At 34.2% G+C, this 27,612-nt stretch overlaps 1 protein-coding gene across 1 annotated transcript in view; it reads left to right on the top strand.

The window, feature by feature from the left end:
• The first annotated feature begins 3,255 nt into the window (after positions 1–3,255).
• LOC145291232 (acid phosphatase type 7-like) overlaps positions 3,256–27,612 on the top strand; it is an 82,049-nt gene continuing 57,692 nt past the window's right edge. The window contains exons 1-2 of the mRNA XM_080136829.1: positions 3,256–3,678; positions 12,965–13,168. Of these exons, the coding sequence (XP_079992955.1) occupies positions 3,540–3,678; positions 12,965–13,168 (343 nt within the window). The 5' untranslated portion in view covers positions 3,256–3,539. The remainder of the gene's footprint in view (positions 3,679–12,964; positions 13,169–27,612) is intronic.

The following is a 27,612-nucleotide window of genomic DNA, read 5'->3' as shown; positions in this document are numbered from 1 at the left end:
GAGCTTGTCAAAACATGAAGCTTCCCCAAGACGAGAGCCATCCATTTCAATTGATGCTAGATGAGGAACAGAGCGTTGATGATGTAAAGTTAGGAGCTTGGTTTTAGATGCATTAAAAGTAACCAGCCATCTCTTCCCCCACTGGACGACGCACTCAAGATCAGAGGAGAGGAAATCAGAGAGAGCTTTATCATTTACGGCCTTTGATGTGTTGCTGTAGATGGTCGTGTCATCAGCATAGATGTCAACGAATGAATTTAGTATGTGTTTTTGGAGATCATTGATGTAGATCAGGAAGAGAGTTGGGCCCAGGATAGACCCCTGAGGGACTCCAACATTATTACTGTGGGCCTCAGATTTCTGTCCATCAACCACTACTCTTATTAACCTATCAGAGAGAAATGATTTAATTATTGAGAAAACATTTCCAGTTATACCTTAGCTGGAAATCTTGTGAAGTAGGTCCTTATGCCAAACCTTATCGAAGGCCTTTGATATGTCAAGAGCAATTGCCCTAGAAAGGAAGCTTTTGTCGAGAGATTCACTAATCCTATGGGATATAACTGTTAGCACATCAGCTGTAGATCTAGCAGAACGGAAACCATATTGCATGTCACTAAGGAGGTTATTTCTGCTGAGGTGGTTGACTACTTCTTTATTTAATATGGATTCCAGTAACTTACTTATGACACACAAGAGACTTATTGGTCTGTACTGAGAGGATGATGATTTATCACCTGAGTTCTTAAATACAGGGCATACTGACGAGGTTTTCCAGGGTGTTGGAAAGCACTTCTCCTTAAGGCAACGCTTAAACAGTTTTGTAAGTATGGGGGCAAGTTCTGGTCAAAGCTTTTTCAACACTATAATTGGAATGCCGTCTGGGCCAGTTGCTTTACTGGAATCAAGGTTCTTGATTAGTTTGGCGACATTGTGCACAGATATTTGTATGTTGGATAGGGTGTTGTCTGTTGTAGGAGGAAATACGGGAAGTTGATGGCCTTCGTCGCAGAGGGTAGAGTTAGTTGCAAAGTTCTTGGCGAATAGTTTGGCCTTGTCTGATGCTGATGAGATGACCTCAGGTCCATTGATGATGGTTGGGATGGAATGCACGCTTCTGTTCAAGATCCTGTTTGCTATTTGCCAAAACTGGTGGGAATCAAGCCGCGGCTCAGCTACTTTGGATTTGACGGACTGAGCATATAGCTCTATTGCATTTTTTATTACTCTTTTGCGGTGGTTGCTGGCAGTCCTGAAGGCAGCTTTAGTCTCAGTACATCTATTATGTTGGTTGCTATGGAAAAAGTGATTTCTGTGCGCAATGGAAGCGGCACATTCTGAGGAGAACCATGGCTGGCTGTTAGGTTTTGTTGGAATTTTTTGGATTGTATGAATCGGTCTATGCCTACAGTTAACCATTCGGTAAGGTCTGATACTATAGAGGACATATCCTTTTAAAACATGGAATGCAGAGGTAGATCAGATATGAATGTATGGAAGCTATCCCAGTCAGCCATAGAGTATCGATATACAGTATGGTGGAGAGGTATATCTGAAGACTTATTACATTTCATTTTTATCTTAACTGATACAACTGTGTGATCGGAGGATCCCAGGGGAGATAGGACGGAACATGAACATAGCTCAGGGGAAGTTGTGAGAAAAAGGTCTGGAAGGCTTGCATACTGACCAGTGAACAATCTGAGTGAGGTCATAGGCAATGGCAAAATCATGACAGAACCTCCCCTCATCATCAGTCTTATTTGAGTGGGTCAGCCATTCCACATTATGGACATTGAAGGCACCGCAAATGTGAATGGTAGCCGAAGGATGAGCAGACAGGATGAGGTCAATTTTCTCAGATATACTCTTAAGGACAGTAACCCTGCTGTTGTGGGGCCATAGAGAACAAATATGGATGCGGTGGTGTAAGCAAGTGCAACCCGGAAGCACATATAAGTTAAATTAGGGTCTTCTCTGGAGATATCTCTACCACACAGGAAGCCATCTTTAATGTAGGTACATATTCCATGCCCATGGCGATCTTTGGGGTCAGATTTAGATGTTAAGTTAGAGTATCCTTTTATTATGAACTCATCTAGGGAAGTGGTCGGCCCTATGCCAGTTTCGCTTAGGAAGAGTAAGTCCGGTTTCGTCTCCTGTAATTGGGTTTCAACCTCTGGAAGGTTGGAGGAGGAGACATGGTAGTAGGGGTCTATGTTGGAGGATGGGGTTCTAGGTTTATTCATGTTTTTTTTTTTTTAGATATTTCATGTTGAGTTTTTGGGGTTTGTGGAACAGGTCGACAGACTTGGTTAGAGTAGGACAGAAAGGGAAAGTAAGAGAGAGAAAGAGAGGAATTTTTTTTTTTTTTTTTTTGTAACACACGATAAGGTAAAGCCGTAACAATTACCCACTAGTATGGCATCGAGAGGCCCCACCAGAAACTTCTGCATGGTCCAGAATCCATTCACCAAATGGCAATACAGCAATTAACAAATAAAAAGATTAAATGTGTTTTATTTTATAATTTAATCTTTTTATTGTATAATTAAACATTTAAAACATTAAACAATACAAATAATACGTTGTTTAACAAATAAAAACAGAAATAATAAAATATGAAGTTTTAAAATGATTAAACGTGTTTTATTTTATAATTTAAAATTCAAAACATTGAACAATACAAATAAGATTTTGGTTTGATTTTTCATTTTATATTGTTCTCGGGTGCATATGATGATGCGTCTCCACAAGAATTCAATATGTAACTTCATCTTTCATTATTTCTTTTTGAGAATTTTACTCATGCATGCACTTATTGATCCGTGTTGAAATAATAACGTTATTATTAAAAAAAAAAGAAAAATAAGAAAAAAAGAAAAAAGCCATTCTTAACATGAGAGGGGAGGGTGTTTGCACCTATTCTGTATTTTAACCTTACAATTGAATAAAAAACATAAAATTTTAATTAAACTTGGAAATACGATTTAAAAAATAGCGCGGATCACTAAGTGCATTAGCACCATATTGTTTAATGTTTTTATTTTTAAATTATAAAATAAAACACATTTAATCATTTTAAAATTTCATCTTACAATTATTTCTTTTTTTTTTTTAACAACGTGGTTAATTTTAATTAAATTTTAATCACAGGATTACATTTTCAATAATCACGTTAATCCATATAAACAAACATCTGTTTACGATAGATGCACCGGTGTCGATCCAACGTGTCCCCCCTTTTTTTTTGATAACAGGATTCGAGGCTATTTGTACAACTAAACGGTAAGTCTGCCTATTTATTTACGTTGGCTCAGTACCTAAACCATTTATTGATCATTTCTCACTTTTACAAACATTTATAATTTATTTATTTATTTACTTACTTACTTACGTTTATTTATAGACGTATATGGACGCAGCGTACTGACTAGGCGGACAAAACAAGGGCAGATAACTCTTAATACAAAAAAAAAACAAAAAAACAGTAAAAATCATTTTACTTATTTATTTCCGTCAGTTTGAAACGAAAAAAAATGACGGTCGTCCCAGTCGACCACCACTTTAGATTTCAATCTTATTTTTTACTTTCGTTGATCACAATCTTTTTTTCTAAGACATGTTTTGGAAATAAACCTGTACATTATCAACCCGAACAGATTCATTTATCGCTCGGTGAGTGAAATTCATTTTTTTTATATATTAGTTTTTTTGTTTTGTTTACTTCAATGGCTCGAAAAAAAAAAAAAAAACAACAAAAAACAAACTTGCTAACATGCTCGGATATTTTGCCTTCGAGTCGAGACAATTTCTTGTTCTCTGTCAGTGGAGGAGAAATCCTAGTACTCGTGCAGTCGTGCACTTATTGATCCGTGCTGAAATAATAACGTTATTATTTAAAAAGCCATTCTTAACATGGGGAGGGGAGGATGTTTTGTACCTATTCTATTCTTTAATCTTACAATTGAATTAAAAAAAACATATCATAAAACTTTAACTATACTTGGAAATACGATTAAAAAAATAGCGCGGATCAGTAAGTGCACAGTGCACTAGCATGAAATCCTTCATGGCTGAGACGATTTCTAATTTTTGTTCCTTTTCTCGGTATTATTATACAAACACCGTGACAGCGTTAGGGTTAGGGTTAGGGTTTTGGGTTAGGGTTAGGGTTTAGGGTTAGGGGTAGGGTTAATTCGCTGTCACGGTGTTTGTATAATATTACCCTTTTCTCCACGTTAAAAAACAATCCTACGTCTAACTCTGTTCCGTGGGAAGGCATTGTAAATAGGAATGTGATTTTATCTTTAATAAAAGTTATTGATTACTCGACAAGGGTATCGAGACCGCCTTCGCCTTCCTTCGAAGAGTGTCAAATGGTATTAGTTATGTGTTCATGTAAATACACACACACACATGGGAGGGCAGAGAGTCAGTCACTGTCAGTAGGAAAATTGGTAGTGTAATAGGTCCTGGTGGTTCTTCCATTCCGTTGCGAGGCAAGACTTAAAGGCAATAACTGAAGGAGCATTAACAGTGTGCAAAACTTAGCCCATTCCAAACAGCGGGTCAAGATCAAAGTGTTGTCTACGCACGTTCGTAGACATTTTGTAAACATTGTTTTTAAAAAATAAAAAATAATACTTCTATTATGTTTTAAACGACTGTAATAGTTTATTTTGGAAGTATATTTCATAAAGAAAATTGACAACCCACTTTAAAAACAGAAATTACGAGTTTTATATATTTTATTCGCAGTTTTTTGTTGACTCTTCTGGCGGCCATGTTGTAAGCCCTAACGGTATTTTTGGAGATTACCATCGTTTGTTCATTTTCAACAGAATTTGACGTCCCCTGGGTACTTTTGGGGTTAAGTAGGGGAGGGGCAAATGCTGAACTTAGTAATTTTTTTATGCCTCGTCCAGTCGTTCACTGTACACTCACGTTGGGGGGGGGGGACCATGCATGTTTTGCTTCACTTGTTTTTATTTATTTATTTTTTTTACACCCACTCTTTCTTTTGTTTTGTTGGTTATTATGAAAAAAAATAAATAAATAAATAAAATTTTATTTAATCAAAATATTGCATTTACAAACGTATCGTTTGCGAATGAACCTTGCAGAGCAGGATCCAAACGGGAAACGCACAAACAAAAGGCTGATTTTAGATTTACTATGACTCAGTTTGACCCACACTTCAAAGAATAATAATAATGGAGAGGACATTTGTCACATGAGCAAGTTAAAAATAGTGTTAACAAAATACAACATTTTTACATAGTGTGACCCGTTGAGTCATAACCGTTACAATTATTTGTTTCACTTTGATTGCATTGGAAAAATAATAAACTATTATATATCTTGGATTATTTGGACTACTGTTCTCATCTTGAGTGTTATTTTCACAACGTTTCAGTCGATGTAACCTCCGACTTTCTTCACGTAAATCTTTGTCAAATTTGGGAAAATTCTGTGCAGATTTCTCCGTTTGAGACTTTGCACTTGAAGAAGGTCTAGGTTTGCGTCATCCAAAGCTTTGTGTGAATAACATCCAGGATGAGAACAATAGTCCTAATAATCCAAATAATATGAATTATCAATTCTCCTCTAAAAAAAATTCAGAAACAAAATATTATATTGAAGAGCTACAAAGACGAGAGTAGTACTCTCAAAACGAACGACCTTTTGCGCTCTAGAATTTCTTTTTCTACCAATCCTCACTATTCTCAGTGCACTTTTGCCGGGAATTTAATGATGCATCTGTTTCTGATGCACATCCATGACAGAGATTGCTTTATTAGAGTCTCACACCGTCAGTATCTGTAACACACAGATGAAATTTTCAGGTCATGAATGCATAAATTCAGTCATTCTAACAATGCAATTTGAAATCTCCAGCTCATTCAGGCAGAATAAAATTAATAGGAACCATTACTTTTGAAACGCCCCTTCTATCTGCTAAAAAATGTTTCTTTCAACTCTACCGTATATTTCGGTGTGATAAGACAACCCTTAAAGTTTAAAAAAAATCATTTTTAAAAACAAATATTTCATAAGATACCGGGTGTTGAATCCCTTCACTGTTTAGCTCCCCCAGATGCTGAAAACCTTTTATTCTACTCGTTTCTTCCGTCACTTTGGAATTCTTTCTCATTTCCTGCTTCCCTGATCATACTAACTTGCTGAAGTTTAAATGTAATGTGAATAGACATCTTACTGCTCAGCTCCCCACAGTACCCTTTTAGATATGATTCTAAATAGAAGCCCCTTATATCCCAAGTGGCAATCTGCTTGTTTGGGGTAAAAAAGAAATTTTTTTTTAAAAATCCAAGAATTTATGGAAAAACAAAGATTACCATTTTTGATATATACTAGTATATATTTTTATTCTTCTTTGATTCACTTAATGCCCCCCCCCCCCGTGTTCAGGGTTCAGATGTTTTCCAATATTAAACATGTTTACTCTCCAGTTCTCATGGTTCAGTGAGCCAACTGTCTGGCCATGAGAACTATCCAATAAAATCAAATGATAAGCAAATATTTAATTAATTGAACTTTGTACGATAGCATATGTCAGAATTTTTTTTGAGTTTATAACTTCACTAGCAGGGCTACCCAGCGTTGCCTGGAGCAAAAATATCACAGTTTTTTATTAAAACTTCTCTCTCTCTCTCTCTCTCTCTCTCTCTCTCTCTCTCTCTCTCTCTCTCTCTCCCACTATCTACCACTATCTTTCTCTCTTTTCCCTCATTTTTCCCATCTCTCTCCACACCCACCTCTTTCTTCCCTTCCTCTCTCTGAACACACACAGATTGTAGATTCTTTGAGGAATAAGTGGGCATAAGGGAATTAATTCTTTGATTAAAAAGTCAGAATTATTTCCTTTTAGTTAGTAGATAATCGGACTCAAAAACTGTTTCCTCCCCCTACAAAATCTGCATCAGTTCAAGGTCAAAGAATGAATATTATTTTTTCAATTTTCAATATCATTCATCTGGGGCAACACCGATCAAGAAAATAACAACTTTGTAGTTATTAGTTCGTCATTAGAACCAATAATAGAAAATTAAGTTAACAGAAACAAAAATAATTTGGTATTAAAAAAAGGCATAAATTTTCCCGGTTCCGATACTGATTCTGATAGTCCCAAAAGTTCTGATATTTCTGATTCCCAATTCCAATTCCTATTAATCATCCCAGACAATAAAAAAAAAAAAGGGGGTTTTGTTTTTTTCTTTCATGTGATGGCTTTTATTAATTATCTATAATATAACTCTCACCTGTTTGTTTAAATGTATGCATGTATGTATGTTTGTATGTCTGCCTAAAACTTTCGACATAGGTGACGGATTTTCACGAGATTGGTATCGTTTTGAAGTTCGACCCTTCGGATGATAAATATCGAAAAATTTGTGAAAACATTAATTCCTTCACCCTCATGGCCCTGTCGGTGGGGCATTAGAATACGCAGACTGCCCCCCTGTAGAGGGTAAAAGTCCCTCAATGGGTGTCCTAGATATGACCTTAAACTATATCTAGTGGTGAGGCCCCAGCTTGTGGACTTTGGAGAGTGTGGAGCCACCCTTTAATTACCATTACTCCCAGGTCCACTCTGACCCGGAGTGGTAGTACCTGTTAGGGTCCCAAATGGGTTAAATAGAAACTGACGTGAAAACAGCAAATATCTTCTATTAAAAAAATTTTTCTTCAAAATCTTTGGATTCGGCATTAAATAACCCGAAAAGGGTTGATATGCCGTAAAACAAAAACAACCAACCAACCTTCACCCTCAACTGAGTACTTTTCTACAGGGAGGGGTTGTTTTTTTCCCTGATATTTTTGAAAGTCATCCCCTCTTTTCGATTTTTCGATTGACTAGCCTTAATTTAAACATTCGTCACTTCTGGTTTGGCAATGGGTGCAACAGCAAAGACGTCACGTTTTTTTCCACATTTCTTTTCCTCCTTCACGGTATGGGTCCGAGCCTTAGTGCCTACTACTTTTTTTTTTTTTTTTTGCTCAACACACACCTCCAAACATCCGGGCAGCACCGGGCACTCAGGCTAGTAAATAATATATGGGAGTTGGTCTTAATATCTACTGATAAGAAACAAGTTCTTATAAACAAATTTAGTATAAGAATAAATCTACAAGGTATGAAAGTTACTTTGCATGAATGAGTGAGTGCACACTTCCAATTTTATCGGCCTCACCTCGGCTCGATATCCAATGAACAAATAGAAGTTTTAATAGAAATACGTTATACTTGTGCATCGGGCAATGCTGGGTAGTTATAAACCTGAGAAAAATTTTCACATCTGCAATCGCAAAATAAACAATTGACTACAAAGTTTAAATAATTAAATATTTGCTTATCATTTTATTTTATTGTATAGTTTTCTCGGTCAGATTGTTGGCTCACTGAACCATGAGAACTGGAGAGTAAGCTTGTGTAATATTGGCAAACATCTGAACACGAGGAGGGGGGGGAGGGTAAATGAATCAAAGAATAATAAAAAAAAAATTTTTTAAATTATGCTATAGTATCAAAAATGATAATCTTTGTTTCCCCTTAAATTCTTGGACTGTTTTTTTTTTTTTTTTTTTTTTTTTAAATCTCTTTTTCACCTCAAACAAGGCAGATTGCCACTTGGGATGTAAGGGGTTTCTATTTGGGATCATGTCTAACAGGGTACTGTGGAGATTTGAGCAGTGAGATGTATGTTCATATTATATTTAAACTTGGCAGGTTAATATAGTCAGAAGCAGGAAACAGAAAAAGGAATTCCAAAATCTAGGAGCCCGAGTAGAAAAACTAGTAGAATAGAAGGTTTTTTGCATTTGGGGACGTCGACAGTGAAAAAGTGAAATTTTGATGCTTGTCACATTAGTCAAGAGTATGTATGTCGAGGAGACACAATCACTATGAGCTCATCAGCACATTCTATTAAAGTTCTTGTAAAGCAGGTACAGGGATGCGACATTGTGGCGATGTGACAGATGTTGAAGCTTGACCTATAGTGCGGGACTTATGTTTAGGACTATATCTTTGATCCTGACTTGTGGTAGATGCACCAGCCCAGATGTGGCAACAATACTCCATGCATGGGGTCCTGGGTATAACCTTAAACTATATCTGAAGGTGAGGCCCCAGCTCGTGGGCTTTGGGGAGTGTGGAGCCGCCCTTTAATTACCATTGCTCCCAGGTCCACTCTGACCTGGAGTGGTAGTACCTGTTAGGGTCCCAACTATGGATTAAATAGAAACTGACTTGAAAAAAAAAAAACCAAATATCTTCTATTAAAAAAATTTTTCTCCAAAATCACTGGATTCGGCATTAAATAACCTGAAAAGGGTTGATATGCCGTAACACAAAAACAACCAATCCATGCATGGGCAAATTGTGGCTTTACAAAGATAAAAAATACTCTCTAAGTTTAAGTAATTTTCTAGCACGATAATGAGAGCCCATCTACTTTGCAGCAGTCTTGGCAATGTCCTCAATGTATTTGGAGTAATTCATGTTACCTGTGAATGTTAAGCAAGTAGTTTGAAAGATGGGGTCTCAGGTAGGATGTTATTTGTCACGGTAATATGTGGTTGAGAAGGTTTTTTTGTAGTTAAGGGAGATAACTCTTTCAAAAGATGAACAAATCTCATCAATTTTTTTTTTCATCAATGAGTTACTGCTTATCAAAACCAAACGCCACTCTAGTATAACGGTTAATGCAGTGAATAGATTGTGAATTAAATGATGAAGAATGTTATAAAAGGATTGAAAATGGACAGAATAAAAAAGAATTTGGGTAAATGATGAGTTTGAAGGGTTAAACAATTTCTTCAAGGCCAATATATATATATATATATATATATATATATATATATATAAACTACTTAATTTGCTTTAATTTTTTTTTTTTTTTTTTCCGACCACTTTACAATTACAGTATTTTTTACCAATTCATGGTTTTGAGTAATTAACCAATTTACCGACGATTCCCCTGAAGAGAGTTGGTTGAAAAGCGCTTCGGGAATATCAAATCTGTTTTTTTTTTCCCTTTTTATTTTTTTTTTCGTTCTGGTATCTTTCGACACATCGCATAACATTTTTCCCATATCATCCGTTTTTATTCAATTGTGGGACACCACATTATGCTCTTCATATATATATATATATATATATATATATATATATATATATATATATATATATATATATATATATATATATAAACCAATAATTATCAAGTTTACAAATCAAAAGCTTATGTAAACTTAAAGGGGATATTAATATTTATATGGTAATCCTAGCCAAATAAAGAAGCTCAGTATAGTAAAATATAGTTAATTATAAAAGAAAGTTAAAGACTATGAATTATAATTTACAAGAATTTATTATTTAACAGAAAATTCAGAAAGCAACATGAAGAATTTCTTAATCTGTGGAGTTTCAAATAATGTGTTCTTTTCATCTGAGGAAAGATTTTAGCAAAATAATTGTTATAGCTAAGCTATGATTTTGCTAATAACTAGCATAAATTGAAACTGCATCATATGAAAACTAATCATATATGCATAAAATTTGTTGGAAAGAGTTAATGAAATGCAGAAGAGAAATGAAAGATGAAGGTAAAAGGATATGTAGCGATCAGATATGACCATTTTGTTTCTGAACCTAAGAGGCATATATATATATATATATATATAGTAAGTTATAAAAATATATATGCAATTAACTACCTAGCTCTACCTATGTATTGAGCACTGTTGAAGTAAATACTAGTAAAGTAAGTTTATGCATAAAATTATACTTTTGTATATTAATTTATGAATATACAAAAGATACTTTTTTTCAGTTTATGATGTGGAATACAATGTTTTTCCAGTCCCTGGTTATGGTATTTGTCCTGCCTTAAAGTTTTATTTATAATGTTATTTGATTATATACGGGTATTATATACTGTATTGTATTGTGTTACTAATCTTTAATGCCATATCCCAGGGTTCTACTATATATATACTAGCAAAAGTACCCGTCGTTGACTGGGTTCAAAAACAGTCTACAGAAAATGGACTCTGATTTATGAAAGTATGATAGGTTATGAAAAGGAAGGGTTGTAAAGAGATAGCTTCGAATTTGGAGGTATCAAAACCAAAGCAAAATATGATGAAAGTAAAAATAAAATAGATAACCCCCATAATTTATTATACCATACCTGTTCACACTGAAACACTTATAATATTCTATGGATCTATATTAAAAAACCTTGTTAAACTTTGTGACATATTTCCATTCTAGAGAGGTCAGGTGCGAACGAACATCCATAATTTTATTATACCATATTTCTTCAAACTGAAACATAATTATCAAAGTATACTTACGCAGATAGATATGAAAAGTCTTTATTAAAGTTTGTGCCTATTTCCATTCTATGAGGGCCAGGCGCGAACGCAGACCCCACAATTTTATTATACCATCCCTATTTAAGTTAAAACATACTCATCACAGTATTCTTATGTACATCTATATCAAACACACTTGTAAACGTTTTTTTTAATTTTAAATTTTTTATTTCCATACTTTGTGGACCAGGCGCAAATGCAAACCCCACATTTTAATGAACCACCGTTCTGCCAGATCAAACATACCCATTCCGTTGTCTCGATACATCTTCTATCATTATATGTAATCGGTTTTTTAAAATAGTCAACCATATAGGAGCCTATTCGTGACCACACACAGACATTCAGCTTTATATATATATATATATATATATATATATATATATATACATATATTCCAGGTAACAAATCCAAAAGTAAAAACCATTGAATTTAATGAGGTTGTTGATAATGTTCAATAAAAAGAGCAGAATATTATTTTATTCAATTTAGGTAAAGCAAATTACCATTTGTTGCTACGATAAAATTACTGTTTCAATCTAAAAAGATTTCCTCAAGTGACAAATGCCTCTCCATTCTTTATTGAGGCCAACTGCTGATTAAACCACCTCTTCCTCTTTTTCTTCTAGTGAATCTAATCACACTATGAAAATTATAATTTTAAATAAAATGAGAAAGGAACTTAAAAAAAAATTGTAAAAACTTTTTTTTGAATTATAAAAAAGATTTTTAAAACTTAAAAAATAAAAATTTTAAAAAGCTTTTTAAAAAGTTTTTTTTTTTTTTTTTAAACTTCAAACTTAAAATAATTTTAATTCTATGTATAAAGATTTTTTTTAAAAAAACAAAATACCCTATTCTGATAATCTACAATATATATATATTCATGGTATTAAGCATTAGTTCTAAGTGAATTATTTTTGTTTAAAAAACATAATTTCTAACGTTTTTATTAGTAAAGACAATATTTAAATACATTCATCATAGTTAATTACTCTCTTTCATAGAAATACTAAATAGCTTATTTTTCTTTTTGAGCCATAAAGTGGTAGGATTTAGGTATCAATGGAAACTAACCCTAACCCAAGTATTACATCAATATCACTCAAGCAGCAGATATAAATTCGTGCTAATAACTCCAGTAGACTATAGATTGAATCTTGCATTCACTTTCGGCAATCTTGTAATGTTCGCTTTCCTTATTTTGTCTTTTCCCCCTCATGTTCCATGACCAATGTTTCTGACAAAAGGGGAAGAATTGTTGTTTTCTGGGTCAGAATCTGTCCATCTAACATTAAAACTGATGGTTAATTTTTAACCTTGAAGCAATTTTTTTTTCTAGCTCTTTACATCAAGTGGCTTCATGCCTTGTCTGGAGAGATTTCCATAAAAACAAAAAAAGATAAAACTATTTCAGCCATTGTGCATGACCAACATCATTAGCAAAGTCGTAATATGTAAATCGCATTTTCGAAATTCCAAAACAACTTGTAATGATAAAGTTTTGTTATTTTAATATTTTTGTGTTTCTGTTTTTTTTGTTTTTTTTCTTTATCAGGTGGACCAAATCAAATGATCGTCACATGGAGCACCTTTAGTCCCATCAAAGAATCCATCGTCGAATATGGAATCAAGTATATGACTTTACAAGCAAATGGTAGCAGCCGTATCTTAGTCAACCCCCAAAAGGAGTTCCCGTATATTTCAATCCAGTATATTCACAAGGTTGTACTGAGTGGACTTATACCTGGCACGAAATACAGTGAGTATTATATTTAAACTAGAGTGCTTATTTTGATATAATGGTAAAATTGTTTGATAATGGGTCAGGAGATCAGTGTTTAATTCTCGGTCATGTCATGCCAGACTCTGAAAATGGTACTTGTTGCTTACTTGCTTAAAACACTTTATCCTGGACCCACAAAATGAACAGATTAGACCATTCCTGTAATTTATTTTTCTACATAGTCACCACCATTCTCAATGCACTTTTGCTAGAAATTCAATGACACAACTCTGCTTCTGACACACGTCCATGACAACGGTTGTTTTCTTAAAGTCTCACACCGTCAATGGTACTGGTTGCTTACTTACTTAAAACACTTAAGGGATTTTTATCCTGGCCCTCCCCAAAATCAACAGATTAGACCATTCTTGTAATGATCCAGTCCTTATTGATTTTGCGGTGGGAGACATCAGTAATAACAAAAGAATAAAACCTCATTGTTTGGATTTATATGGAGGAAACGCTTTTGATTATAAATAAACCAATATCCTTGAAAATGACTGTAAAACCAAATATCTTTTGTACCAAATTTTGTTGAAGAAACTCAAAATTTAGTGAGAAAAATCCTATTTAAATGCAAAAATTCAAGTGGTTTAACAGTTAGAAATTTGTGTATATCTGAGAGTCGTTCCAAAAGTAAAGCCTCCTATTTTTTTAACTTAAAAAGTTGAAGAGCTACGAAGATGGGGATGGTACAATTAAAATAAGTGATCTCTTGTACTCTAGAATTTATTTTTCTACATAGTCACCACCATTCTCAATGCATTTCTGCCAGAAATTCAATGACATAACTCTGCTTTTGATGCACGCCCATGACAATGGTTACCTTTTTAAAGTCTCACACTGTCAATATCTGCAACAGAGAGATTGAATTTTCAGGTCATAAATGCATAAGTCATCATAACAATGTGATTTGCAATCCCATCTGATCCATTTCGATGGAATAAAAAAATTGGAGGCATTATTTTTGGAATGCCCCTAATATATCTATCTCTCTTAGTTTGTCTGGCTGTTTGCCTGTCCATTTCACTTTTTCTCAGAAACATTTGGCTCAAATTTTGTATGGGCTTTTTATGTTAATGTGCAGCAAACTAAGTATAAGCCAACAAAGACCCTAACAGGTGTTCACTGGTATAAGAGTTCGAATCGCTCACACATTATAATAGTTTGGCCGTGATCGATCTACACAAGGACAGGGTTGGCTGGTTGTTTCTAGGTTCTTCACTCTTCACATGATGAGTCCACAAGATGAAGAAACCAATATTCTTAAGTCGAAGGAAGTGCCCCACCCCCACCCCAGACTTGGTGGTCCTGCAAAGCACATTAACTCTGAAAGCCACATGAAAAAGAAAAAATGATCAACTCCTCTGATCGGTTTTCATACAAGGATCATATTGTTGGAAACTCGATAATTACAAAGTTAAAAAACGTATACAACATACAATGCCGTTGCAACAAAAGATGGTTAGATAGATATTTGAAAGGCATCACACCAATAGTCTGTTAGAGAAATACCCTGTTCATATATCACGTTTATACACATGCCAAGTCAGCTAGAAAAGTTTTTGATAAGCCGTTCCCCTTAAGTTAACAAATTTGCTGAATTTTCATTACTGACAATTACTATATTGTCCAATTGACTACTGTACACTCCTTAACCCTTATCCTCGAGTGGCCCTTGGGCCTTGATAAGCGGTGATGCCTATGTAAAAAAAAAAAAAAAAATTTGTTTTTGAATAGCAGCCACCAGCTCATTGAATTATTAGCATCATGTCAGCTCGTATTTCCTCCTCTCTCTTTCTGAGATACACTTTCTTTCTCTTTTCTTTTTGAGAAGTCAGCAGTCAGCTACAGTTACCGAGGCACGGGTGGTCTATATGGGGATTAGTGAGATGGGAGTTCTTCTTACATAAGAACGTAGTTGATCTACCCCAACCTGAGGAGTCTCTTTTTGTCGGCCTGCAGTGAGAGAGCTTGTGCAGACTTGCACTCTCATCCCTTTCTGTTACTCTCACTCAACTGTCTCAAACTTCTTACTATTGAAATTTGCTTGTGCCTTCCATTTTATGATTGAGTAACGGAGAGGGTTGGATGATCTCGAGCATATCCTTCTGTAGCCAATAGGAGATCACTCCATCACACTTATACTCGTTGCTATTGGTTAATTGCCAATCTTACGTAAGCATCCCCCATGGGTAATTTTCTATCGAAGAATTTCTTACTCCTGCGGGTTCTGCGAAGAGTGACTTAGGAGTCATCGTCATTCAAAGCCCAAGCCAAAACAATATTCCAATACTATTCACTAGTGTATCATTGATTTATTGGCATAACAATATTAGTATTGAGTTGTTATTATCAACTCACATTTGTTCAGCTACAGTTATTTTTCCCTTAGTTTTGAGGTTTTCAGTTGAGTCACCAACCAACAAAGCAGAGCCAGCAAAGGAATTGGGAATTGCTGGTATTCTTTCACATAATAAAAGCTTTGACTAAGCTCTATTATAACAATTATGACTATTAAATCCGCTCTCACAGGAGTTGGATCACAAAGTATTATGGTGTCCATTCGATACACGATAAGGGATTAATAAGGATTAGTATTTAATGTAAAAATGGACACAAATTTAACCATATTCAACCATCAAGTTGACATAAAAGCATTCATTCTAAGTCAACGGGCTATAACTTTTTCCAATTTTTAATGGGCTAAAAAGTTTAATGTGTATATAATCTCTATTTATATAAAGTTAGGTATGTGCATATGTTTATATATTTATATGTATAGGGTTCAATCATAAACTAATTAATCAATCATTATGAATTTTGGTATACAGCTGCTAGGTGTAAGGAGTTGTACAGTGGACTATATTTAGTTATTTGGAAAAGAAGAGTGGAAGCCCTTTATTTATATCTTGATGATCAACCAACAGATAGAATTTTCATATCTTCTGTCATCTTTCCATACGAGGTAGTTTTTAAATGCATTGTTATAGATATTCATTAACATTTAAAAATTAAAGAAAAAAAAGCTGTACTCTATAATATGCTTATTCATGTTGTACTTTATATTATTATCTTTCACATGTGAGTAAGGAGTCATAATGTGGGATATATTTAGTTTGATAAGGTAAAAAAGAGAGGAGTGGAAGCTCTTTATTTACGCTTTTGTGATACTATCAGCTCACTCTCCCCCAAGTGTTGGGAACTGGAGGAGAAAGAGAAAAAGCAGTATGACAAAAAGACAAAAGGAAATAGGTTTATCGGGCGAGCAAAGATATAGAAAATAGGGTTGATGGAAAGACAGCTGATAGGAAGTTGTTCATCAATGAACACAAAAGAAAACTATTACTATAAAAGTATTGTTAAGCAAGGTGTGGCAATGAACAGGAACAAAAGGACCTGAGATATATTTAGAGTTAGTTTTAGACTTGGCTGTGAGTTTTACTACAGTTTTACTATGGTTGGGAAAGTTTGCGAGCAGTCTTAGGTTCGTGACAAGATCAAGAGATCTTTAGGAGGTTGAGACGAGGAAATAAATTAATCTACTGACTGACGAACATGACCTTGACAATCTACGTAATGTGGACGTTAGCGTTCAGACGTTCAATGGTGTCACACACTCTCCCAGAGTATAACAGATATGGACAGAAGGTGTTGGAGTTTGTGTTTTGTTTTATTTTATTTTATTTTATTTTATTTTTTTTATACTTGTGAATCTGTGTGCGCTTCCTTGACAGCCACACATGTGAGAGATGACAACACAGCCAGAAGAGAAGACAATGCATGTATCACATCATTAAAGTTCATGCCTGTCCTGCATAAAATCATGACTGGGATTTTAAAATCTCCTGCGGGCGGAATGGACGTATGGAACTGGAGAAATTGAAGAGAAAACTGATTTGATTTTGGTGGGCCAATCTTCATATACAGGCTTTCTTGAATGTTCCAGCCTGTTTACTGTATTTATACACAAGAGAGCGTAACATAGTTCCTTTTCTTTTATGTGTGCGGTGGTCACATCACAACATTGCTCCTACACGTTCTTCATACGTGTGGGTGGATCAAAGTGGTAATTGTTGTGAAATTTTCCTGCCGGGTATTTATTCCAGCCGAGCATAGCGGTTGCTACACCTGCATTAGATGATAGGCTATTAAGAACTTTTCCTTTAACTTGTCATCTAAAGAGTTACAATTAAGAACTTTCCCTTTAACTTGTCACCTAAAGAGTTACAATTAAGAACTTTCCCTTTAACTTGTCATCTAAAGAGTTACAATTAAGAACTTTCCCTTTAACTTGTCATCTAAAGAGTTACAACTTAGAACTTTCCCTTTAACTTGTCATCTAAAGAGTTACAATTAAGAACTTTCCCTTTAACTTGTCACCTAAAGAGTTACAATTAAGAACTTTCCCTTTAACTTGTCACCTAAAGAGTTACAATTAAGAACTTTCCCTTTAACTTGTCACCTAAAGAGTTACAATTAAGAACTTTCCCTTTAACTTGTCATCTAAAGAGTTACAATTAAGAACTTTCCCTTTAACTTGTCACCTAAAGAGTTACAATTAAGAACTTTCCCTTTAACTTGTCATCTAAAGAGTTACAATTAAGAACTTTCCCTTTAACTTGTCACCTAAAGAGTTACAATTAAGAACTTTCCCTTTAACTTGTCATCTAAAGAGTTACAATTAAGAACTTTCCCTTTAACTTGTCATCTAAAGAGTTACAATTAAGAACTTTCCCTTTAACTTGTCATCTAAAGAGTTACAACTAAGAACTTTCCCTTTAACTTGTCACCTAAAGAGTTACAATTAAGAACTTTCCCTTTAACTTGTCACCTAAAGAGTTACAATTAAGAACTTTCCCTTTAACTTGTCATCTAAAGAGTTACAATTAAGAACTTTCCCTTTAACTTGTCATCTAAAGAGTTACAATTAAGAACTTTCCCTTTAACTTGTCATCTAAAGAGTTACAATTAAGAACTTTCCCTTTAACTTGTCACCTAAAGAGTTACAATTAAGAACTTTCCCTTTAACCTGTCATCTAAAGAGTTACAACTAAGAACTTTCTCTTTAACTTGTCATCTAAAGAGTTACAATTAAGAACTTTCCCTTTAACTTGTCATCTAAAGAGTTACAATTAAGAACTTTCCCTTTAACTTGTCATCTAAAGAGTTACAATTAAGAACTTTCCCTTTAACTTGTCATCTAAAGAGTTACAATTAAGAACTTTCCCTTTAACTTGTCATCTAAAGAGTTTTTTTTTTTTTTTTTTTTTTTTACAAAGGCATCACCACATTATCAAGGCCCAGAGGCCACTCAAGGATAAGGGTTAAAGAGTGTACAGAAGAAGTTGGTCAATATAGTAATCATTAGTAATGAAAATTTGGTAAATTTAATAACTTATATGGATTGGCTCATCAAGAACTTATTTACTTTAGACTTGAACACAACCATATTGTAGTCAGCCGGAAAGCAGGAAAACGGAAGACAATTCCACAGGCGTGCAGTTCTAAGAAAGAAGCTTTGTTCATGGAATCTACGTTTAGGTTTAGGCACAGATAAAGAGTGGGGGAAATTATTGATAGTGTTTACAGCTAGACGAGTGTTTCTTGTGAAAGTTTGGCGAGGGGGGACCATAGATTGAAGCTCAGTTGAACACTTTCCATGAAAATAACGATACATCAGAGACAAACTCGCAACATCTCTTCTGTGAGATAGAGGTTGTAAGGAGGAGAAAAGGACATCTCCTACGAGGCTACGAAGTCTATTTTGAACTCTATCAAGGCAGGACAAGTCCTTTCTAGCAGCTCCTGCCCAGATGTGGCAACAGTATTCCATCCTTGGACGTAACTGGCTCTTATATAGATAGAGAATAGCATCAGCAGTGAGATATCTACTGGATCGATAGAAAGATCCCACCATTTTTCCAGCGGCCTTGGCAACAGATTTGATATACGTGTTACAACTAAGAACTTTCCCTTTAACTTGTCATCTAAAGAGTTACAATTAAGAACTTTCCCTTTAACTTGTCATCTAAAGAGTTACAATTAAGAACTTTCCCTTTAACTTGTCATCTAAAGAGTTACAATTAAGAACTTTCCCTTTAACTTGTCACCTAAAGAGTTACAATTAAGAACTTTCCCTTTAACTTGTCATCTAAAGAGTTACAATTAAGAACTTTCCCTTTAACTTGTCATCTAAAGAGTTACAATTAAGAACTTTCCCTTTAACTTGTCATCTAAAGAGTTACAATTAAGAACTTTCCCTTTAACTTGTCACCTAAAGAGTTACAATTAAGAACTTTCCCTTTAACTTGTCACCTAAAGAGTTACAATTAAGAAGGCCTTGTATGACGAGATCCCTGGCGACACCAGATGATCTTGCTTTTCAAATAGAGGATGAGGTATGGGGGGACATACTGACACTTGGTCAAGGAAAAACAGATGTTTATGAGAGAAGAAATAGGAATATTTTGATGGGAAAGAAATAAATGAATAAATTATAATGAGATTCTCGAGTTGGCAGAAAAGGCAATACAGGGTCGCCAGCCAAAAATGTTTTACTCATGGAGATAAATAGTTGTCGCTTATCACATCAAGGCCGGGGTGGGGTCTTTAAGAGAAAGACAAACGAGAATTTGTTTCGATATAATGGCTTTTAAAAATCTGTTAACAATGAAGAGGTTGTTTTAAAATCCTGTTAAGTGACATGGTCGACCTGGAGGTGACATGATAAGTAACACCTCAGTCCAATGAGGGTTAAAAATTGGTATAGATAAAAGCCGAGAGAAGGAGTAGAAATTAGGGAAACAGAGAGAAGGAGAGGAAAAAGGAAAAGGGAGTACAAATTGATACGATAAAAGAAGAGGGAGAGGAAAGGAAAGAAAGAAAGAATAACTCCAAAAAGGTGGAAGGAGGAATTACTGTTTTGATAAAAACAAGACACTTAGCTAATTGGCGTCTTTTTTCGCTGATCCCTGCCCGTGGACTGATGGTAGATGAAGAACGGAGAAACAAAACTGCCAGCCCCCTAAGTTGCATGACTAGGCAGTGTGTAACTATTATATTGTAAAGTCAAAGACAATAATCAATTCTGTGTTGAGAAAAACCAATTAAGTTTTGACTTTCTTTTCTTTGATTGGAACGCTGTTGTGAATGCAATATATTTCTCCCATAGCCCAGGTGACGGTTGGAAGCTGATTTGAAAGCAGAACCGGAAGGAGAGACCGACGACGACCCGAAGACGAATTCTACCACTAGACGAAACCACGGGTAACGTAACGCCACATGTATCGGCTACGGGTGCATTTTAATCACGAGCCTATGCACCTGAGCTCAACTTTGCACGGAGGCGTTACACTTGTAACAAACATGTTACAATTAAGAAAAGGCTATGTTTAGTATGTGCGAGCCAGACTTTGGTCAAAGAAAAGCTGAGTTAAGATTTTGTCAATACATTTTGGGTGTTCACGCAAATCATCATAATACAAACACAATTGATCTTGGGTGCAGCAGATTATTGTGACGCCCATAATCGTGGCTGTCGTTATGGCGGTGGTGGCAGAACACGCATATTTTCTCCGTTTGATTTGCAACAGCTTGTTTCGTTATAAACGGCATGAGGTTCCTGACTTAATTAGTCTTTATCTGATTAGCAACAGTTGGTGACTTTTTTTTTTTTTTAATATTCTCAAAGGCGTCGTGTGAATAAAAAGGTAATTTATATTTCTAGAATGCAATACGATGCAGAGGTGTAACAGATAGACACAAACTGAAGCAAATTAAGTGATAATGGTAGAATAAGCTATGCAATATATATATATACTAGACTACCCGTGACCTGTTGGGTCAGTATGTTATATTAGCTATGGAATTAATGTATGAGCGTGACACTTGTGACGTAAAGAAAATAGTTTTTGTGACATAACTGAAACATTTCTATGAGAGTATATTAAGAATGAAAAAAGAATATAGATAGATTTCTATGAGTCGTTCTGTTTATAATTGTTTATTTTGGGAAAAGAAACTTACAGCCATTGAATTATAAGTGGTTTGCCATACTTATAGGTAAATCTGCACTATTCAAATTTTGATATATCGTTTAATTTAAACGCGAAAAAAAAACAATTGGGACGCTGAAAACATACACAGTAAAACAATACGTTGTAAAATGCTCTGATGGTTGTCAACGGGTTAAAGTAGATTTATTTGTAAGAAAATTGCGTTAAAATAACTTAAGCGTAATATGGAAATGAACAATGTAAAAAAAATGCAGAAAGTATTTACAATTATTTAGATAATTTAAACGCAACAAAAATAACAATTGGGATGCTGAAAACGTACACAGTAAAACAATACATTGTCAACGGGTCAAAGTTGATTTATTTGTAAGAAAATTGTGACAGTATACTTGTAATACAGAATAGTTGCAAAACATCCTCACCTTTCCCATATTGAATAATAATTTCAAAATAATAACGTTAATATTTCAGTGTGTAGGTCAAATTCTGCAAAAGTAGCAATTTGTGTTTATTTGTTTACGTTGTTATGGGTTAATGTTTATGCACGCATTTGCAACCGGATGTCATAAACCGGAAAGTGGGTTACATCACTCATTACAAGGTCATTTGAGTTTTATAATTATATAGATATATACATATAAATAATTTAAATTAAATAAAGAAATTTAATTTAAGAAATTAATGAATAGCATTAGTAAAACATATTAAGTGAACATAGGTAATTAGTGGTATCGTTGTATGATAATTTGATTGAAAAATTTTTTAAAATAGAGATACGAAAATAGGTAAATATATAAATCTTTAAAAAAAACTTTGGAAGAATGAGATGTAGGTAAAATATTTTCCCATGTTTTTCCACATAAGGAAAATGGACTCCATACTGTTCATTGTTAAAGTGTTTTTTATTCCATAAGTCTGATGATAGGCTGTTCTTGTGAAAATTTTCAAACAACATAATGTTTGAATTTGTCCGAATAGTCTTAAAACAATTGTAACTAACGATGAAATACACTATTTGTTGCTATCAATCTATTTCTTGACGTCTTGATTTTTTTAAAACAATATATGAATGCTAAATTATGAAATATGATAATTTTGTAGCTTACAGTTTAAGTCATCTCATTTTGACTTAAAACTTATTGGTATATGAACAATTACTGAATTTTCAATTATATAAACCCAGTAAAATTCGGAATACTTTAAATAAGACTATATATATATAATTTTTTTACATAGGCATCATCACTTATCAAGGCCAAGAAGTCACTCGAGGATAAGGATTAAAGAGTGTACAGTAGAAATTGGACAATATAGTAACCGTTAGTAGTGGAGATTCGGTAAATTTGTTAACTTATATGGAATGGCTCATCAAAAACTTGTTTACGTTAGACTTGAAGACAACCATATTGTAGTCAGCTGGAAAGCAGAAAAACAGAAGACAATTCCACAGGCGTGCAGTTCTAAGAAAGAAGCTTTGTTCATGGAATCTACGCTTAGGTTTAGGCACAGATAAAGAGTGGGGGGAAAATAATGATAGTGTTTTTTGCTAGACGGGTGTTTCTTGTGAAAGTTTGGCAAGGGGGGACCATAGAATGGAGCTCAGCCAAGCACAGCCATGAAAATGATGATAAAGCAGAGACAAACTCACAACATCTCTTCTGTGAGAAAGAGGTTGCAGGGAAGAGAAAAGGGCATCCCCCACAAGGCTACGAAGTCTATTTTGAACTCTATCAAGACAGGATAAGTCCTTTCTAGTAGCTCCTTTCCAGATGTGGCAATAATACTCCATCCTTGGACGTATCTGGCTCTTATATAGATAGAGAATTGCATCAGCAGTGAGATATCTACTGGATCGATAAAAGGATCCCACCATTTTTCCAGCAGCCTTGGCAACAGATTTAATGTATGTGTTCCATAAGATCAAGAGTAAAGGTCAAGCCCAGAAGCTTGTCAAAACATGAGGCCTTCCCAAGACGAGAGCCATTCATTACAATTGATGCCAGATGGGGATCAGGGTGTTGATGATGTAAAGATAAAAGCTTGGTTTTAGATGCATTAAAAGTAACAAGCCACCTCTTTCCCCATTGTACCACTTGCTCAAGATCAGAGGAGAGAGAATTAGAAAAACTTGGTCTTAGATGTGCTACTATAGATAGTATCATCAGCATAGATGTCGACGAATGATGTAAGGTTGTGATTTGGAAGATCATTAATATAGATCAGGAAGAGAGTTGGGCCCAGAATGGTCCCCTGAGGGACTCCAGCATTAATACTAAGAACTTCTGATTCTGCCCATCAACCACTACTCTTATGAACCTATCAGAGAGAAATGATTTAATAATTGAGAAGACATTTCCAGCTATACCGTAGCTGGAGATCTTATGAAGTAAACCTTTATGCCATACTTTGGTATGTCAAGAGCAATTCCCCTAGAAAGGTAGCCTCCATCGAGAGATTCACTATATATATATATATATATATATATATATTGCAATCACGAAGGGAAGACTCATCTATATATTAATATGATGGCGTGTGTGTCACACTTACATTCGGGTCGTTTAATTGTTATGTACTTCCATTTCTTGTCATAAATAATTTTACCAAGAATTCTTCATAAGTTTTGGTTTTGGTTTCTATTATACCTGATGGCACTAAAGTCATTTCATATTTTTATAAATAATTTTACTAAGAATTCTTCATAATTTTGGTTTCGGTTTCAATTTTAGCTAATGGCACTCCAATAATCTATTTTTTAAAAATAATTTTATCAAGAATTCTTAAGTTTTGGTTTCAGTTTTGATTATAGCTGAAAGAACTAAAGTTATGCATTCATAAGTTTGGGATTCGGTTTCAATTCAAGCTGATGCACCCAAATCATATAGATATATTTTTTATTTTTGAAATCGCAACTTTATAATATATAAAAATCGATAGAACATTATAATAAAATATATGAAATCTGCAAGAATTAAAATATCATATTTAAGAGTATTTTATGACCTGGCTATGCCGGGCGTCCCTACAAGTATTGGATAAATACTTTTACAGTTTTAACAAAAGAGCTACAATAATATTAGAGCTGAACATCTACAGAATGCCAACATCAATATATTACATATGAATGAGTCCCCTGTGGAATTTCCACAGGTCCCGCTAGTTATTAATGATTAAAAGTAAAATATGTAAAACACGTTTAAAAACGGGAGTCAGCTGACCGATGCCATCCTCGCTTTTTCAAAGCTGTATCAAGGGATTTAAAAAGGAAAAATAAAAAAATATGTACATTATTAAAATTAGGTTAGGTTGCGTTCTGTTCAAGGTGGAAAAAAAAACAGAAAAAACAGGGAAGTGATTAAAATAAAAAAACGTTATATTTTTGAAGATCCTAGAGGTTAATCATGCTCAAACCTAAGAGATATTCCCTCTGTTTACAGAGAAAAGGCCTTCTCAACCGAACGTTAATAGTCTCCAAGATCTTCAGATGGAATGTGGAGTGAGCACGACTCTGAATTGAAAATGAGTTAGTACTGAAGTTCACTGCACATGATGGGTTTTTAATGAGATAGTCAGTTATTGAAGACTCATGTGTATTTTGTACCACCCCAAAAGAATCATGAAATATATATATATATATATATATATAAAAACGAAAATGTATGTATGTATATATGTACGCTTTTCCACGATGTCCACAAAAGGTTTCTTTCAGAGAAGAGCTCGCTCGCTTCACAACTTCTTAAAACTTTTTATATCATCTATAAATTATATTATCTCACACTTAACCACAGAGCTCGCCTGTCTATTTAATTTTATTGACGTTAATTATTCCACATTTCCTGCATCGGCACGCGTTACATTCAGTTTTCGGTATAAAAAAAAGCGAAACCCAACTCTAATCACAGTCGTTGTAGCAGGAAGAAAGAAAATGAAGGTACGATTTTTTCGGTACCCCTCCTTGTAGAAAAGGGCCGAGTTCAGGGCGAAGGAATTAATGTTTTGGGCCAATTTTTCAATATTTGTTGGGCAAAGGTTCGAACTTTAAAATGATACCTATTTGGCGAAAATCCGTGGCCTTTGTCGAAAGTTTTTGCGAGACATACAAACACACATACATACATACACACATTTTCGCTTTTATATATATATAGATGTAAATTTCTTTTTGATTTTTTTTAACGATAATGCAGTTAACTTACTTAGAAAAGCGCCCATATTTTATTTGGACATAAACAAATAGTATTATTTATTTTTTTATTATTTTTAAAAACAGTAATCTATGGCCATGCATGTTTTGAGGTCCTACCTCTCCTTAGAATCAACAAGAAATTATGTATATTACATGTATTGTGTTCTTACATACAGCAGCGTGGTCAGGGAGGAAGATCTGCATTGTAATATTTCAAGAAATCTCCTTTCATCACAGGTGTTCAACATTCAAGCATGAGGTATAAATGAATAAGTTAATTTAAAGATTTTTATGTCTGTGTGAGAGAAGTCCACATTTTTACCTAAGTTCTTTGATTTTTAGTTCCTCTGTCTGGGCTGGTTGAAGAAAGAAATTTCATAAAATATAAGACATGTGAATTCTTATTATAGATGAAAAAAACATTTTAGCACAAAAATAAACTTTGAATATTCTTTTTATGCAAAAAGAAATGACCGTTTATTACTATAAACAACAAATCGAAAAAGTGATCAAAAAACAAATATATAACAAATAAATGTTACCAAAGGCAAGATCAGTTTTTCTTTCTTTTACCTACCTGGATAAGTTTTTAGTGTTTTAACTTATTTTAAAGTGTTTACTTAATTTGAAGCACAAGTTAAGTTTTGAGACATTGTGTTGAACAATGATGGCGGCGTAGTTCAGCTCAGTAACCAAGATGGCAGCCAAGAATCAAATGCGGTCCGTGACGTAGTTAACGGCGAACTGATTGAATCCAAAATTCAACAATTTTTATAATAATTTTTAAACGTTTTCATTGGTTGTTTAGCACAGCCGTTGGTTATAAAAATGATTGGCGAATCCATTCGTCTCATACCCCCATTAGGAGTCAAAAACATTTTACACACACCCTTTTTTGATATAATGGAAAAATCCTTTCGGATTCAATTTTGGTTTCACTTGAGAAAAGGAAAGAAAAAAAAATAAATAAAAAAAAAATAAATGAACAAAGAAAAATAAACCAATAAAATAATTGTTTTTTTTTTTTTTTTTTTTTTTTCTGGTTTTGGGGGAATTTGTCTTTATTCTCCTTGGTCAAAAAGAATTATTAATATATTGGTATAATGTGTGCAAAAAGAAGCCTTTTTTTTATGACATTGAGTTTTTTTTTGTTTGTTTTTTTTTTTTTTTTTGATACATATAAAAATAAACATTTTTCAAATACATATAAACATATGCACAAAAATTCACAAATATACATTTTTTTGTTTTGTTTTTTAACAAATGTTTGCCAAAAAAAAAAAAGATACAAAAAAGAACTATTTGACAAATAGGAAGTTTACAAAAAGGTTTTAACGAGTGACTTTAAAAAAATTTTTTTTTTATATGTAACAAAAACTGGAAACATTATGTTAGGTATTAGTTGGTTAATTTGGTTAGTTAGTAAGGTAAATTAAGTATGCCGGACTATTTCTATCGGAACCTACGAAAGTACTTTTTCCGCTTTTAGTATTTAGTTTACTGGTATTTTCTATAAATGCAAAACAATCAGAACCAAATAGATGCATTCTGTTCATTTTAGGTTTTACACTGCAAAACGCTTCATACAGCGTTTTTCCTAGCCTCTTATTGAACGATCTATTTCTGATATATGCTGCTGCCATTAAAGCGTATGTCCATAAACTATGCGCTGATTTCGATTCGATAAGTAAGCATCTTATCTCAAAAACGGGTCACCATGCCCTTTTAGTGGTGCCATTTTGGAACGGGGAATATGGCGGTGATTTCTCGTGTTTAATACGGTGGTTAATTAATAGAAGTTCAAAGTCTTTACTAGTAAATTCAGTCCCATTGTCTGAGCGAATACATTTTACTGAACCGTACGGGGCAACATCAGCTAAATATTTCTTAGTGGCGAGGATAGTGTCGGATTTGTTTTTTAGAAAATAAACCATAATTAAGCCAGAAAAATCATGTATAAAGTTCAAAACATACCTTAGATTATTTCTCCCCATCGGGCTGATCGGACCTGCTAAGTCCCAATGCACAAGTGAGAGAATTTTCGTAGCTTTTTAGTCTGGCGTTCGGCTTATATCTTTTGTCATTTTCCCCTGTGCACACACATCACAATTTGGGAGATCGTCTGAAGGTATTATTTTCATGCCTTCAACTACATTTGGTAATTTTTTAATATCAGCTGTATTGCAGTGTCCTAGAATTTTATGCCAGGTTTC

This window comes from Euprymna scolopes, chromosome 12 (genome assembly GCF_053919585.1).
Source record: "Euprymna scolopes isolate OS-2025 chromosome 12, ASM5391958v1, whole genome shotgun sequence".
NCBI classification, from domain to species: Eukaryota; Metazoa; Mollusca; class Cephalopoda; order Sepiida; family Sepiolidae; genus Euprymna; species Euprymna scolopes.
The sequence above is the reverse complement of the archived record's forward strand: the minus strand, read 5'-3'. Positions and strand labels throughout refer to the sequence as shown.